This window comes from Typopeltis vanoorti, chromosome 4, assembly GCF_054136105.1.
Source record: "Typopeltis vanoorti isolate ZY-2024b chromosome 4, IOZ_Tvanoo_1.0, whole genome shotgun sequence".
Taxonomy (NCBI): Eukaryota; Metazoa; Arthropoda; class Arachnida; order Uropygi; family Thelyphonidae; genus Typopeltis; species Typopeltis vanoorti.
This window is the reverse complement of record NC_143552.1, coordinates 24,895,037-24,909,535: the sequence shown is the minus strand read 5'-3', so window position 1 is coordinate 24,909,535 and position 14,499 is coordinate 24,895,037. Positions and strand designations below refer to the sequence as shown.

The window sequence follows — 14,499 nt, the reverse complement described above, 5'->3', positions numbered from 1 at the left end:
TAATGGTCAGTTTTGATGTCTCCTCCTTATTTACAAATGTCCCACTCAAAGAATCCTTAGAGCAAATCCAAGCTAAATTTTTCCGATATCACAGCCCTATTTCAGTTCACAATGAACTCAGGCTATTTTGTTTGGCAAGGAAAATTCTACAAACAAATAGAGGGGACAGCCATGGGTTCTCCACTCTCCCCACCCTTGGCCAACTTTTATATGGAGACTTTTGAAGAGCAAGCCTTGAACTCTGCCCCACAAAAACCAACCATTTGGCTTCGCTATGTAGATGATGTATTCGCTATTTGGCCACATGGCTCCGATGCACTGCTCTCCTTCTTAACACACTTAAACAACCAACACCCCAGAATCAAATTCACCTTGGAAGAGGAAAAAAAAACAACTGCATTCCTTTCTTAGACACACTAGTCACCCGCCAGCCTGATGGAACCTTGGTTTTCTCAGTATATAGAAAACCCACCCATACAGGCAGATACATTCACCAACAATCCCACCATCCCCCCTACTTATCTGCTCGAATGACAATGCTCTAACCACAGAACTAAACCACATCCTCAACACGTTCTCAGCCAATGGCTACCCCCCCCCCCCAAAAAAATCCAAAAATTATTAAAACCAGTAAACCACAACCCCCCCTCACAACAAGGATTACTCTAAATCCATCACCATACCCTATATCTGAGGCACCTCAGAAAAAATCACAAAAATCTTAAAAAAACATAACTTAACTTCTTGTTACAAACCATATAAAAAATTGGCATCCCTTATCTGCTCAACAAAAGACCAACCTCCCCCCCCATACCTACCTGGTGTGTACCAGGTCCCTTGCAGCTGTAAGCTGTCCTACTTCGGCCAAACAGGCAGGACAGCAAATATCAGAACACAAGGACTACATCCGGTTTCACCAATACAGCCACTCTGGTCTTGCTGACCATGCTCTGGATACCTACCATAGAATACGGTAAAAAAAGCCAGGATAATACACCGTAGCAAATATAGATATGAAAGGCTTTTCATAGAATCAGCTTCAGCCCTAAGAAACGAGCCAAATCTCAACAAATTTGGCTGCATGAGATTTCCTCAAATTTCGGAAACCTACATCAGAAGACCTTCAGCCTAATCGCCCAAGAATACCAACATTGGCCGATAGAGGGCACCATCAGGACTTTAGGAGAAATAATAGCTTCATACTTCTTGCTCATTTTTTGTTTTGCTGTGCCTGCGTGCACGTATCTTGTACCTAAGTTCTTGAAAATGGCAGTGCGACGTTGCCGAAATATAGAAATATATTAAAATTTATTTTAATGTATATCCTAGTACGTTGTAATTTCCTGAAATAATATAGTGAAAATGCATAACCAACGTCTAAGCCTTTCCACGAGGATAGGCTTATGTGTTCGTCAAACATTTTGAACTGGATTTCAACGGCATTGATGCGAACACAGATTGATAAGAAAATAACTATTTATTAACTTAAAAGCTAATATTTAGCTGGTATTATATCCAGCATCTTCAGAGCACACAAACAAAGTTTGTTACAAATGCAAGACAACCACAATCCGGTGTAACAGTAGGACAAGTATAAGTAATTGCAGCGTGCAACACAGGACTCAAGTCCTAATGAGGCATCATCTAAGTTTAAAAAACAGTAATCCAAAGTTTTTTAAAAAATAAAATAAAAATAAAAATAAATAAATATTAATTTGGTCTTAGGATGACTGTCTCCAAAATCTTTGGTAGATTTATACAGCCACACTTGTTAAGGTTTGGAGTATGTTTTAAGGCTTCTGTGCAGTACTTTTGTTTTTTTTCCCAATTGATCCTGTGTGTGCCAAGCTATCCAAAGCACGGTCTGCCAGACCAGACTTGCCATAGCGAAAGTGTCGGATATATTTTTTCTGTTCACTGAGGCAGATGTCCACAGTTCTTCCTGTCTATCCATAGTAGGCTCGATGACATGAACAGGGCACTTCATAGACTCCTGGATGTGATAAAGGAGTGAATCTGTCCTTAGGTGAACGGATGAGAGTTGCCAATTTAACATAAGGTTTAAATATGGTGCACAGTTGGTGTTTGTTAAGTGCCTTAGATATCTTTTCAGATGTGCCTTTAATGTATGGGATGGTGATAGTTTTGTTGTGGTCTTCTGTGGTAGCTAGTGTGTGTGTGGGGGGGGGGGATTTCTGGGTAGTGTTTTGTCTATCTTATGGGGATTATAGCCATTGGTTAGGAAGGTGTGATGCAAGAGAGAAAGGTTCAGCGGTGAGAGCAATGTCACTGGAACAGATTGCTCTAGCTCTATGGGTTAGTGTTTTTAGGATACCATATTGTTGAAGAGGGTGATGGTGTGATTGTTTGTGTAAATATTTCCCTGTATGTGTGGGTTTTCTATAAACCGAAAATGATAAGGAACCTTCTGGAAGACGTGCGATCAGTGTGTCCAGGAAGAGCAGGCAGTCATTGGCTTCTAGTTCCATTGTAAAGTGGATTTTAGGGTGCTGACTATTTAGATGCACTAAAAATGTATTCAATGTGTCTGGACTATGTGGCCAAATAGCAAACACATCATCAACATAGCCAGAGACTAGGTTTGAGAGTGGCTGTGTTGATAGCTAGCTTTTCCAGATGTTCTATGTAGAAGTTCGCTAAGGGGGGATCCCATAGCTGTCCCATGTAATTGTTTGTATATTTTCCCTTTCCATGTAAAATAACCTGCCTGTACTGTGAATTTAGTAAGTTAAGTGTTTCAATCAATGGTACATTAGTGAATAATGAGGTGATATCAAAACTCACCATTAGGTCTGAACTATTTAAGGTGTGGTTTTCTAAAATACTTTTTAGGTGGGTATAATTTTTAATAAAAGAGGGAGAATTGTTTGTGCAAGTAATTAGTAGCTTGGCTAAATGTTTAGCTAGTTTATATGTAGGACTGTTTCTTTTGGCCAGGAAGTGACTTTGTTCAATAATTTGCACATCTTATTCTTTTGTGAGTTGGTGGGATCTCGATCTATAATTTGATATGTTGACCGGTCTTGGAGAAGCGTGTGCATTTTGCTTTCATATTCTGTTGTATCTATTACTACAGTTGCATTTCCTTTGTCTGATTTGGTTATTGTAATGTGGTTATTATTGCGAACTTATCATTGGTAACCTTAAGCAAAAAAGCCACAATTGCATTAAGTCATGGACGCAATTTTGCCGTTACTCCTAAAGAAGTTCCAAAAACAAAAATAATGTCTTCCGTTGAACGTGGGATATACGACCTGCCTCCAGCAATAGCCAATATTAGGTTAGACGTGGCCAATATCCTAATCCATTCTAAGCCTCCCAAAAATAATATCCCACATAAAGAAATAATGGCTCTAAAAGAGTTATTCAATAATAACCACATAACAATAACCAAATCAGACAAAGGAAATGCAACTGTAGTAATGGATACAACAGAATATGAAAGCAAAATGCACACACTTCTCCAAGACCGGTCAACATATCAAATTATGGATTGAGATCCCACCAACTCACAAAAGAATAAGGTGTGCAAATTATAGAACAAAGTCACTTCCTGGCCAAAAGAAACGGTCAAAAAATTCAAACCCTTTCACATTAAAACACCCAGAATATATAGAGCTACAAAAATTCACAAACAAGGTACACCTTTACGCCCTATTTTAGATAGTATAAACAGTCCTACACATAAACTAGCTAAACATTTAGCCAAACTACCAGCCAGCCACTTGCACAAAAAATTCTCCCTCTTTTTTCTACCCACCTAAAAAGTATTTTAGAAAACCACACCTTAAATAGTTCAGACCTAATGATGAGTTTTGATATTACCTCATTATTCACTAATGTACCATTGATTGAAACACTTAACTTACATCATCATCATCATCAAATTCCTGCCATGTACCCTCAAGGGGTGTACAGGATATGAATAGTACTACATGAAAAATTTACATCATTACTAACTTCCTATCTACAATTTTCCTCCAAATAAGTCTGTTACTTGTCAAGACTACAACATTATCAGATCTTTATACATTTCTATTATCTAAGGCACTTTGTACCGTATCAATCCACTTATTTCTTGGTCTTCCTCTGGGTTGTTTTCCTGCCAAGCTGGCAGAGAACACTTGTTTTGCTAATCTTTCCTCACCCATTCTGTTTAAGTGACCATACCACCTGAGATTAGTTCTGCTAACACTTAACTTACTAAATTCACAATTTCTCCCTGATATATTTCAGCTATTTAAATTCACAGTACAAGCAGGTTATTTTACATGGAAAGGGAAAATATACAATCAGTTAGATGGGACAGCTATGGGATCACCCCTTTCTCCTTCCCTTAATCAACTTCTACATAGAACATCTGGAAAAGCTAGCTATCAACACAGCCACTCTCAAACCTAGTCTCTGGATGCTATGTTGATGATGTGTTTGCTATTTGGCCACATGACTCAGACACATTGAATACATTTTTAGTGCATCTAAATAGCCAGCACCCTAAAATCCACTTTACAATGGAACTAGAAGCCAATAACTGCCTGCCCTTCCTGGGCATATTGATCACATGTCTTCCAGAAGGTTCCTTATCATTTTATAGAAAACTTACACATACAGAGAGATATTTACACAAAAAATCACACCATCATCCTTCTCAACAATATGAACCCATAGAGCTAGAGCAATCTATTCTAATAACATTGCTCTCACTGCTGAACTTTCTCACCAGCGTCACACCTTCTTAACCAATGGCTATAATCCCCATAAGATAGATAAAACACTACCCAGAAATTCCCCCCCCCACTAGCTAGCACAGAAGACTACAACAAAACTATCACCATCCCATACATTAAAGGCACATCTGAAAAGATATCTAAGGCACTTAACAAACACCAACTGTGCACCGTATTTAAACCTTATGTTAAATTGGCAACTCTCATCCGTTCACCTAAGGACAGATTCACTCCTTTATCACATCCAGGAGTCTATGAAGTGCCCTGTTCATGTCATCGAGCCTACTATGGACAGACAGGAAGAACTGTGGACATCTGCCTCAGTGAACAGAAAAAACATATCCGACACTTTCGCTATGGCAAGTCTGGTCTGGCAGACCGTGCTTTGGATATCCCGGCACACAGGATCAATTGGAAAAAAAAAAACAAAAGTACTGCACAGATGCTTCTACAAGTCAGAGAGGTTGTTCCTGGCATCAACAGAAGCCTTAAAACATACTCCAAACCTTAACGAGTATGGCTGTATAAATCTACCAAAGATTTTGGAGACAGTCATCCTAAGACCAAATTAATATTTATTTTTATTTTATTTCATTTTTTCAAAACTTTGAAACACTACTATTTGGACTACTACTTTTTCAAAACTTTGGACTACTATATATATATTTTTAACTTAGATGGCACCTCATTAGGACTTTGGTCTTGTGTTGCACGTTGCAATTACTTATACTAGCCCCACTATTACACCAGATTGTGGTTGTCTCACATTTGTAACAAACTTTGTTTGCGTGCTCTGAAGATGCTGGATATAATACCAGCAAAACATTAGCTTTTAAGTTAATAAATTGTTATTTTCTTATCAATCTGTGTTCGCATCAATACCGTTTAAATCCAATTCAAAATCATTAAATGCCTGTCACATAAAGCTGTAATGCAGATTGTTGCAATTATTAATACAATATTAAGATATATATCACTATTTCCCTACATGATGGAAAGTATAAGATGTAATCTTAACTCAAAAACCAGGAAAAGCAACACACCTTTAACAAAACTATTGCTCAGTCAGCCTTTGCTGAGACAGTAATATTAATAAAACTGCAGAAAGTAGCTGAAGAATTAAATCTCGTCCCTGATGAGCAATCTGGATTCCAGGAGAACAACTCCATAGTAGTGAGAAACTTTTGCACAGGATTCAAATGGAAGCAACACACAGAGGCAATTTTCCTGGACACTGCCAAAGCATTTGACAAAATATTGCACTATGGGAATCTTTTCAAACTCTCGCAAGCCAAATTCCCACTAATTTGTTATCACTGGGGCCAAATCATACCTCAGTTATCAAAAACTCTTAGTGAAGCAGTGAAGCCACAAGGAATTAGATCATCTGAATGCATTCCCCCCCATAGGGCTCCCTGCTATCTATGTGGCTGTCATCCCATGCACAGCTACAGTTGCCACAATGGCCCAATACACAGATGATACTGCAATGATGGCCTTGCAACCTAGGATACTTAGATTGGCAAAAAGAACATAGTCTCAGAACTAGAACAATGGTTCAAAAAATACCACTAAAACCATCCGAACCACCAAAACCTTACAGAGTTGGAAGCAAGTACACTGGCTGGTAAGTTTCCTTTGGCTGATGCCACACATGTATTCGTCCACTTGCAGCAAAAACATGGATTCATTAGATCATATCACATCCCTCCACTGGTGTGTAGTCCACTGCCTGTGATCTTTGCATCACTGGACGTGACGATGTGCATTGACAGGAGTGATCAAAGACTTGTGTAAGGCAAACCAACTGTGATACCCAACTCTTGTAGATTCCCAGTGCAGAGTTTTTGTTGAAATGGGTTTCCCATGGCCAGTGTTGAATTTTTCCCACAATTGCTCAGCAGTAGCCTACCTATTTTTCATGGTACAGCAAACTAATGCTTGAATGTCCCTCTTCTGCAGTAATGCTTTCATCCACTATTGCATTCCGATGATGTTTGTCCTATCTATTGCCATGCTGACATAACCTTAAATTGTTTCTCAACTAACATGCAATTTCAGCTGTTCTGGTCACAGATGCACCTGCTAACCTGGCTCCAACAATCATGCCCCTTTCAAAGTCACTCTGGATTCCATTCTAACATGCAAAAAATGGTGGCAGGCCTCATTTGCCTCTACACACACATTTCTAGGAATATCAGGAGTACATCTGCACATCAACTGCATCTGTGTTTGGTGCATCGTAGATGCTGCATTGCAAATAACGAAAAGACGAGCCAATAGCTCAATGTTTCCATTTTTTTTGTCCATTACCTGTATGTGACCATGCACATTTGGAGATGTCTATGTTATTGCCATGATTATATTAAATAATCAAGCTAGCAGTTGACAAGCAGTGGTAGAGTTTACACATGCATGTTTGTTGATTTCAGTGGGAAAACGAGTGAAAGGAATCTCAAGAAGCTCGTTTACATCAAAATTTGTGCAAAGTTATGCAAAAGCGTGACACTGTTGCAATGCAAAACTCAAATATGCTGGACTCTTTTTTTTTAATGACATCATTACCATAAACCGCAACCTCTCTTGTTAAGAGTAGTTTATGACAATGATGCCATGAAAAGTCTGTATCTGTGTGGCAGGCTTAAGAGGAAATGAAAAAGATGAGATATATAACAAAAGAATTAAGCAATCACAAACTCAAAAGAACACAAAAATGTGGCAAATAGTTTGGTCTGATAGGTGATTAAGTCTAAATACAAAAAATTATATTTAGACAGAGAAACAGTGAGGAAGACTTGGGAATGACAAAAATTTCTGCAAAGATGGTTCTGCGAATTTTGAGTGAAGATCCAAAACAGAGGTAAGCATCATTATGAATCTCTCTCTCAACAAACATCCATGGTGCATCTGTTGTAATTATTGCAACTTTTTGCAAGTGATATTATCATAAAATATCAAATGCACATGTAAAAATACTAATGACAATTATTCTGTTGATATTTAACCCTGTGATATGTATTCCTTTAATATTTTTATGGTTTCAGTGCTGAAAGTATTTTTCAATAAAGTAACCAAGTAGTAAATCAAGACCAACTATATAACATTTTCACTATATAATTTAAGGAAATTACAACGTACTAGGATATACATTAAAATAAATTTTAATATATTTCAATATTACGGGAACGTCACATTGCCATTTTCAAGAACTTAAGTACAAGACACGTGCATGCAGGCAAAACAAAACAGTAAGTGAGTAAGTGCAGTTGTTTTTTTCATCTTCCAGGGTGAATTTGATTCTGGGGTGTTGGTTGTTTCCTGGAAGAGGAAAAAAACAACTGCGTTCCTTTCTTAGACACATTAGTCACCCGCCAGCCTGATGGAACCTTGGTTTTCTCAGTATATAGAAAACCCACCCATACAGGTAGATACATTCACCAACAATCCCACCACTCATCCTCACAACAATATGGATTCATTAAGACATTACACAACAGGGCTGAACTTATCTGCTCGAATGACAATGCCCTAACCACAGAACTAAACCACATTCTCAGCACTTTCTCAGCCAATGGCTACCCCCCCCCCCAAAAAAAATCCAAAAAAATATTGAAACCAGTAACACCCCCCCCCTCCACAACAAGGATTACTCTAAATCCATCACCATACCCTATATCCGAGGCACCTCAGAAAAAATCACAAAAATCTTAAAAGAACATAACTTAACTTCTTGTTACAGACCATATAAAAAATTGGCATCCCTTATCCGCTCTACTAAAGACCAACCTCCCCCCCTAGACCTACCTGGTGTATACCAGATCCCTTGCAGCTGTAAGCTGTCCTACTTTGGCCAAACAGGCAGGACAGCAAATATCAGAACACAAGGACTACATCCGTTTTCACCAATACAGCCACTCTGGTCTTGTTGACCATGCACTGGATACCTGCCATAGAATACGGTGGAAGAAAGCCAGGATAATACACCGTAGCAAATACAGATATGAAAGGCTTTTCATGGAATCAGCTTCAGCCCTAAGAAACAATCCAAACGTCAACAAATTTGGCTGCATGAGACTTCCTCAAATTTGGGAAACCTACATCAGAAGACCTTCAGCCCAATCACTCAAGAATACCAACATTGCCCACTAGAGGGCACAATCAGGACTTTAGGAGAAATAATAGCTTCCTACTTCTTCCTCACGTAGTGTTTTGTTGTGCCTGCGTGCACGTGTCTTGTACTTAAGTTCTTGAAAATGGCAATGTGACGTTGCCGAAATATTGAAATATATTAAAATTTATTTTAATGTATATCCTAGTACGTTGTAATTTCCTTAAATTATATAGTGAAAATGCATAATCAACGTCTAAGCCTTTCCATGAGAACAACTATATAACAGCCATAAAATTAATTGATGGATGTTTCTTTTAATTTAAAAAAGAAAGGGGAAAATCTGGGAGACAGTGGAAATGTAATTAGTATCACATATCATTATTGTTTCCAGTATTACACAACAATTTTCAAAAATCCACATAAGATATATGCACAAATGGAAAGCTTTTTGATAGATTTGATGTTTTTAGCAAGATTATTATAATTATTTTTTTTAAATTGAACTTTTACTAACTGATCATACTACATCCCATGGTGGAAAGGATGTTCACAAATGTCTAGGTGTCAGATGAATTTTGTTGTCCTAAAGTCTGCTTATGGAAGGCTTGATGTGGCTACAAGTCTGCATTTGGTCTCCACAAGAGGGATCTCAGATTATTTGACCTTAGCCCACCCATAACATAAAAAAAAAAAAAAAAAAAGTTTAGAAAGGAAGTAAATCCTAACCACTACACAGTTCATCAGTTCCCTGCTTTAGAGGGAGCAACACTGATCTGACATGCTTCTTTTCAGGTTTGTATTCTCGGAATTTATTCTCTGAATTGACACTTGTGCAGCACATTTTTATATCTGAATGAGCTGTAGAGGCAATGGGCAGTTCCCTTCTACAGGTTAGAGGTTCCCTGTTTCCCTGCCATCTCTAAAGCAATTCCTTGTTTTAAAGGGAATGACACTAATCTGCCATGTTTCTTTTCAGGTTTGAATTCTCTGCATTGACATTTGTGCAGCACATTTTTTATTATTATTATGCGACACCTCCAGGGAGTCCAAAGACTCATCGAGGGAGAGTGTGCCAACAGCATCGAACGAATGATCCTTCCAACTACTAACCGCACTCAAACTTGCTTAACTTTTTGTGAGCCATTAGTAGCAGAGGCTCTACCAATAGACCAACCTTTGCTCGCAAATGAGCTGTAGAGGCAAATGAGTTTTCATATTTGCATTTTTTAGGATGCAGACATGCAATACTATTAAAGTCAAAGATGTTTAATTATGCAAAGAGATTACATGATTGGTGATTAAACCACAACCAGACTAATCCAAGAATTTTGCTATAATCACAATGGGCTGTAGACGTTGATTGTATTTGTGGGTCAGTAGGCACTGTGTTAAGTCTGATGAGAATTCTGTATGAGGAAAGAAAGAATTGCTTATGTGCAAAATGCATTTCATAATTCGTTTCGATAATTTCGATATTATATAATTAATGTAACAGATTAACTCGTTCCTGTTAGCCTACATTGAAGTCTGGAACTATAAAAGAAAAAGCTGAATAAAATATTATATGCTTTTCTCAATTATCAGATAATCACTAGACTTTCCAAGTTAGAAAAACAATTAAGAAACGCTTACCTTTATCATAGTCTTGTAATATTTTGTTCCATGCTATTTAATTAAAAATAAAAAAAAAATCAGTTTCCATATAAGGATGGTAAACAAAGCATTTTATATCTGGAGGAAAAAAAAAAAAAATCTAAAAAATATTTATAACCTTAGTACCAATTAGTATGTGCAAGGCTTTTTTATTTATTTATTTTATTACAAAGTTGAGCAGAGGGATACCTCATGTGGAAGCATACCTAGTTATATATTCAACTTTGAACATATATCTAGGTATGATTTGCTGTGCTTTTGATTCATTTCATATCTTCAGGACTGCTAGTTATATAAATGGTCACAAAGAAAGTACACAACCATCTACAACAAATACAATAATTCAAACTATTGATAAGCTTCAACCACAGTGAAGTCACACAGACAATGCTATCCTAAAGAAAATTCACTACTGAGAAGGCCAAACTGTACAATAAACATCATTCTCTAGTTACTTAACTGTAACTAGGAAATGAAGCTAGTGTAGAAAGTTTGATTACACAACATGATTTTAGAGACTAGCTATATTCACCACTGTACTGGCATGGATGTCCATATACTTTGCATCATTTTATATGGATGCAAAGTGTCCACTGAAGTCAATGTAACCTTTGGATGTTATAGAAAAGGGATATGAAGCATACATTTTTGATATATTTGATCTGTGTAGCTGGCTGGGTGATGCAAAACAGATGACAGTTGATATGCAACATTGAATTGAAAGAAGAAGATTCAAAGTAATAGTTTCAAAAATAATGTTTGACTGATATGGTGTAAAAGTGATTTACGTGTCTTTTTTTTTTTTTTTTTCCCCTTGGCAAATTATTCCTACACAACTTTAATAACAATTTTAAATACTCAGCCTTATATTTAAACAATGTGGAGGTAACCAATAGTACTTTCATATACAAAGAGTACACAGAACAAACAGAAACAGTTATTTGACAATTAAATTACTTAAATACTGTGTTCTGGAAGCTATTGATAAATCTTAGAAATAGAGGAAAGAGCAACATAAAAGGATTCAATGATGACAAAGGTGACATGCAAACTGAAGATAAGGATATCTTTGATGTCTGGGCAATTACTTTTAAAAGCTGTTAAACAAAAAAAAGCAGTGACAGATAAGAAGTAGAAAATTTTCAAGAGGAATGCAAACTCCTGTTTGCATTTCTCAAATATTTAACACTTGAAATAGAAAAAGCCATCAAAAACTTGAAATGTGCAACAGCATTTCAAGTTGGAGTAGATGATCATAACTAGAAATGCTTAAATATAGAGGTATAAAAGTTTTGCAATGGCTGCACTACATAATTCATAGGACCTGGTCAGAGGATCGAATTCCAGATGATTGGAGGTCTCACGGTTCCCATATTTAAAATGGGGAATAAAAGTGAATGTGAAAATTAGAAAAATTTTTCTATGTTCCAGGCAAGATTTATACAAGTATACTCTAAAAGAGGCTAAGACAAACTGCAGAAGAAAAATTTGAAAAAGAACAAACTGAGTTCAGACCAAACAGACATTGTAAAATTCATATTTTTATTTTCTGATAAACAGTTGAGAAACTGTGGTAATATGACAAGAATATGTACTAAGTTTTCTAGATCTGGAAAAGGCATATGACAAGGTGCCCAGAGAAAAGCTTTTCAAAACACTTCAATTGGATAAGGTGAATGGAACATTATACAGAGCAATACATAATTTATATTTAAGTTGTCAGTCAGCAGTTAAACAACTGCTGACTGACAGTTGAAGGAAATACGTGAAGATAGTTTGATGTAAAATCAGAAGTAAGACTAGGATGCACATTATCTCCACCCTAATCCATCATCTATATGGATCACATCATGAAAGTGACACTGAAGCTGATATAAGGACTCGACATGTTAAACTCAGGTCTTTGCTTTATGCAGATGATGTATTTCTAAACATACCCAGTGTAAGTCTACAGGATTCTCTAGCTACATTGCAGTTGTAAAAAATTAGCATGAAAATCAGCAACAAAAGGACCAAAACTATGAAAATGGGCAGGAACACGAAAAACTTCAGCTGCATTCTGAATGGAGAGCCTATAGAACCAGTAATTTTAAGCAATCTGCCATCTTTACTAAAAATGGCAAATTAAATTTGGAAACAGACAACATAATAAACAAAGCCAGTATGGTTGGGAGCTAGATGAATAAATTTCTATGAATAAGAAAGAAATTAGCCAGAGCACAGTGTACAAGATGGTATTGAAACCAATTTCATGTCATGGATCCGAGAGTTGGGTTAGAATAAAGCAATTGAACAAACATCAGAGACCACAGATATGATTCTGAGGAGTAAAGAGATGGCAATAATGGCAGAATCATGTTAAAAATGGAGCCATTAGGAAGGAACTTGTCAGGGATAATCTAAGGTGGTCACTTAAACAAAACAGGAGAAGAAAGGTTAGCAAAACAAGTGTTTGATGGCAGGAAAAAGATCTAGAGAAAGATGGACTAGATAGATTGATTCAGTTGGAAGTGCTTTAGAAGAACAAAAATGTTCGATTCAATGCAGTGGGCGATCTAAGAATTACTGTTTCCTCAACTCTTTGGAAGTTTTGAGGTTTGGCTGGTTTTTCAAAGCTGCTGCCGATTCTAAAAAGAGTCATGTTAGTATGTACTGCAATGAAACATGGTAGTTTGTTTGATTCTATTCAAAGCGTCAAAGGTATGATCAGCTAGACTTCACTGATCATATATTGTGGCAACATATTTCTGTTTACAACTGATGTTGCTAGATCTTCCATGTCCATAATACCAGATACAAGACACCTTGTATATACTTGAAAGTGAGAAAGTCTATTTTTAATAGAGAGCCGGCTTCATATGAGGTTTGAAAGCAACATGGAGATTAATTACATTTCTTTAAATGTTCCAGCTATTTTTTGTGAGATATCTCACATACAAGGAAACAGTAGAGGTTTAATAACATATGAACAGTACTGAGAATGGTTAAAAACTAACCTTTGCATGTGCATGCACGTACACAACAATACTAAATAAAACATGGATATAACACTCGAGTCCTATCTAGGTGGAATACCCTCTGTGGACATCTGCAGAAGGCTTCAGTTGTAAAAAGGGATCTGTAGGATTAATGTTACCCATATTTCGAGAAATTTTTTGCATCCATATTTATTTAAATTTGGCTGATTTCTGCGAGTAGCCACAGGTTCTAAAAACAGCCTTTTTAAAATTTGCTATGATGGAGCATGGTGGTTTTCTGCAGTTGATTCTATGAGCGGTATCCGACCATGATGCAACACCAGGATGACTACACTTATGATTGCACACATTTTCTGTTAATCTGTGGATGGTGGCTGATTTACCAGTTTGCTCAAGTAAGACAACTTGCAAGACAAGGAACTTTTATACATCAGGAACTGAGAGAAAAAGGGAACTGATCCTTAGTGTAACAAATAAAGGTAGCTAATTTCAGGTGGGGCTTGAAAGCTGTGCAAAGGTTTTATTTTTATTTTTTTAAGAACTTGGATATTTTTTGCATGGATCCTGGATGTAAGGGATGGCGAAGGCATTCTTAAAATCCTTCTGAAGAGATGGCCATGGATTGATTGAAATATATATATATATTTTTTTTTTTTTAAAAAATTCTGTAGGAACTGAAGCAACTAGATAGGAAGGTGTTGTGTATATCGCTGAGCTCTGTTGAAAGAGGCTTCTCAGGAACATTCTTTGTTCCAACGAAGACTGCAGTGTGGTGGTTGCTCTTCTAAGCATGACATTCAGATCAGTGCCAGAGGACAATCAGCGAATGAATTTGGTGCCCGTATGTTACATCTGAATGGTGCGGCATAGGAAGCAGCATACTGCTCAAAACAATTAGGGGATATTCTTGTTAAAATTATTTCGCGCCTCTTCTTGAATATTCTGCAATTGAGCAGGTTCTTTTAGTAGCAGAAACTTTCTTTCCACTCTCTTCTGTTCTGAGCCTTCT

General features: G+C 37.0%; 1 protein-coding gene across 2 annotated transcripts in view; it reads right to left on the bottom strand.

Moving 5' to 3' along the window:
- LOC150107168 (uncharacterized) overlaps positions 1-14,499 on the bottom strand; it is a 246,019-nt gene that overhangs the window by 15,272 nt on the left and 216,248 nt on the right. For both annotated transcript variants that reach the window (XM_090391690.1, XM_090391691.1), the window contains exon 6: positions 10,492-10,524. In XM_090391690.1, coding sequence (XP_090247816.1) covers positions 10,492-10,524 — 33 coding nt within the window. The remainder of the gene's footprint in view (positions 1-10,491; positions 10,525-14,499) is intronic.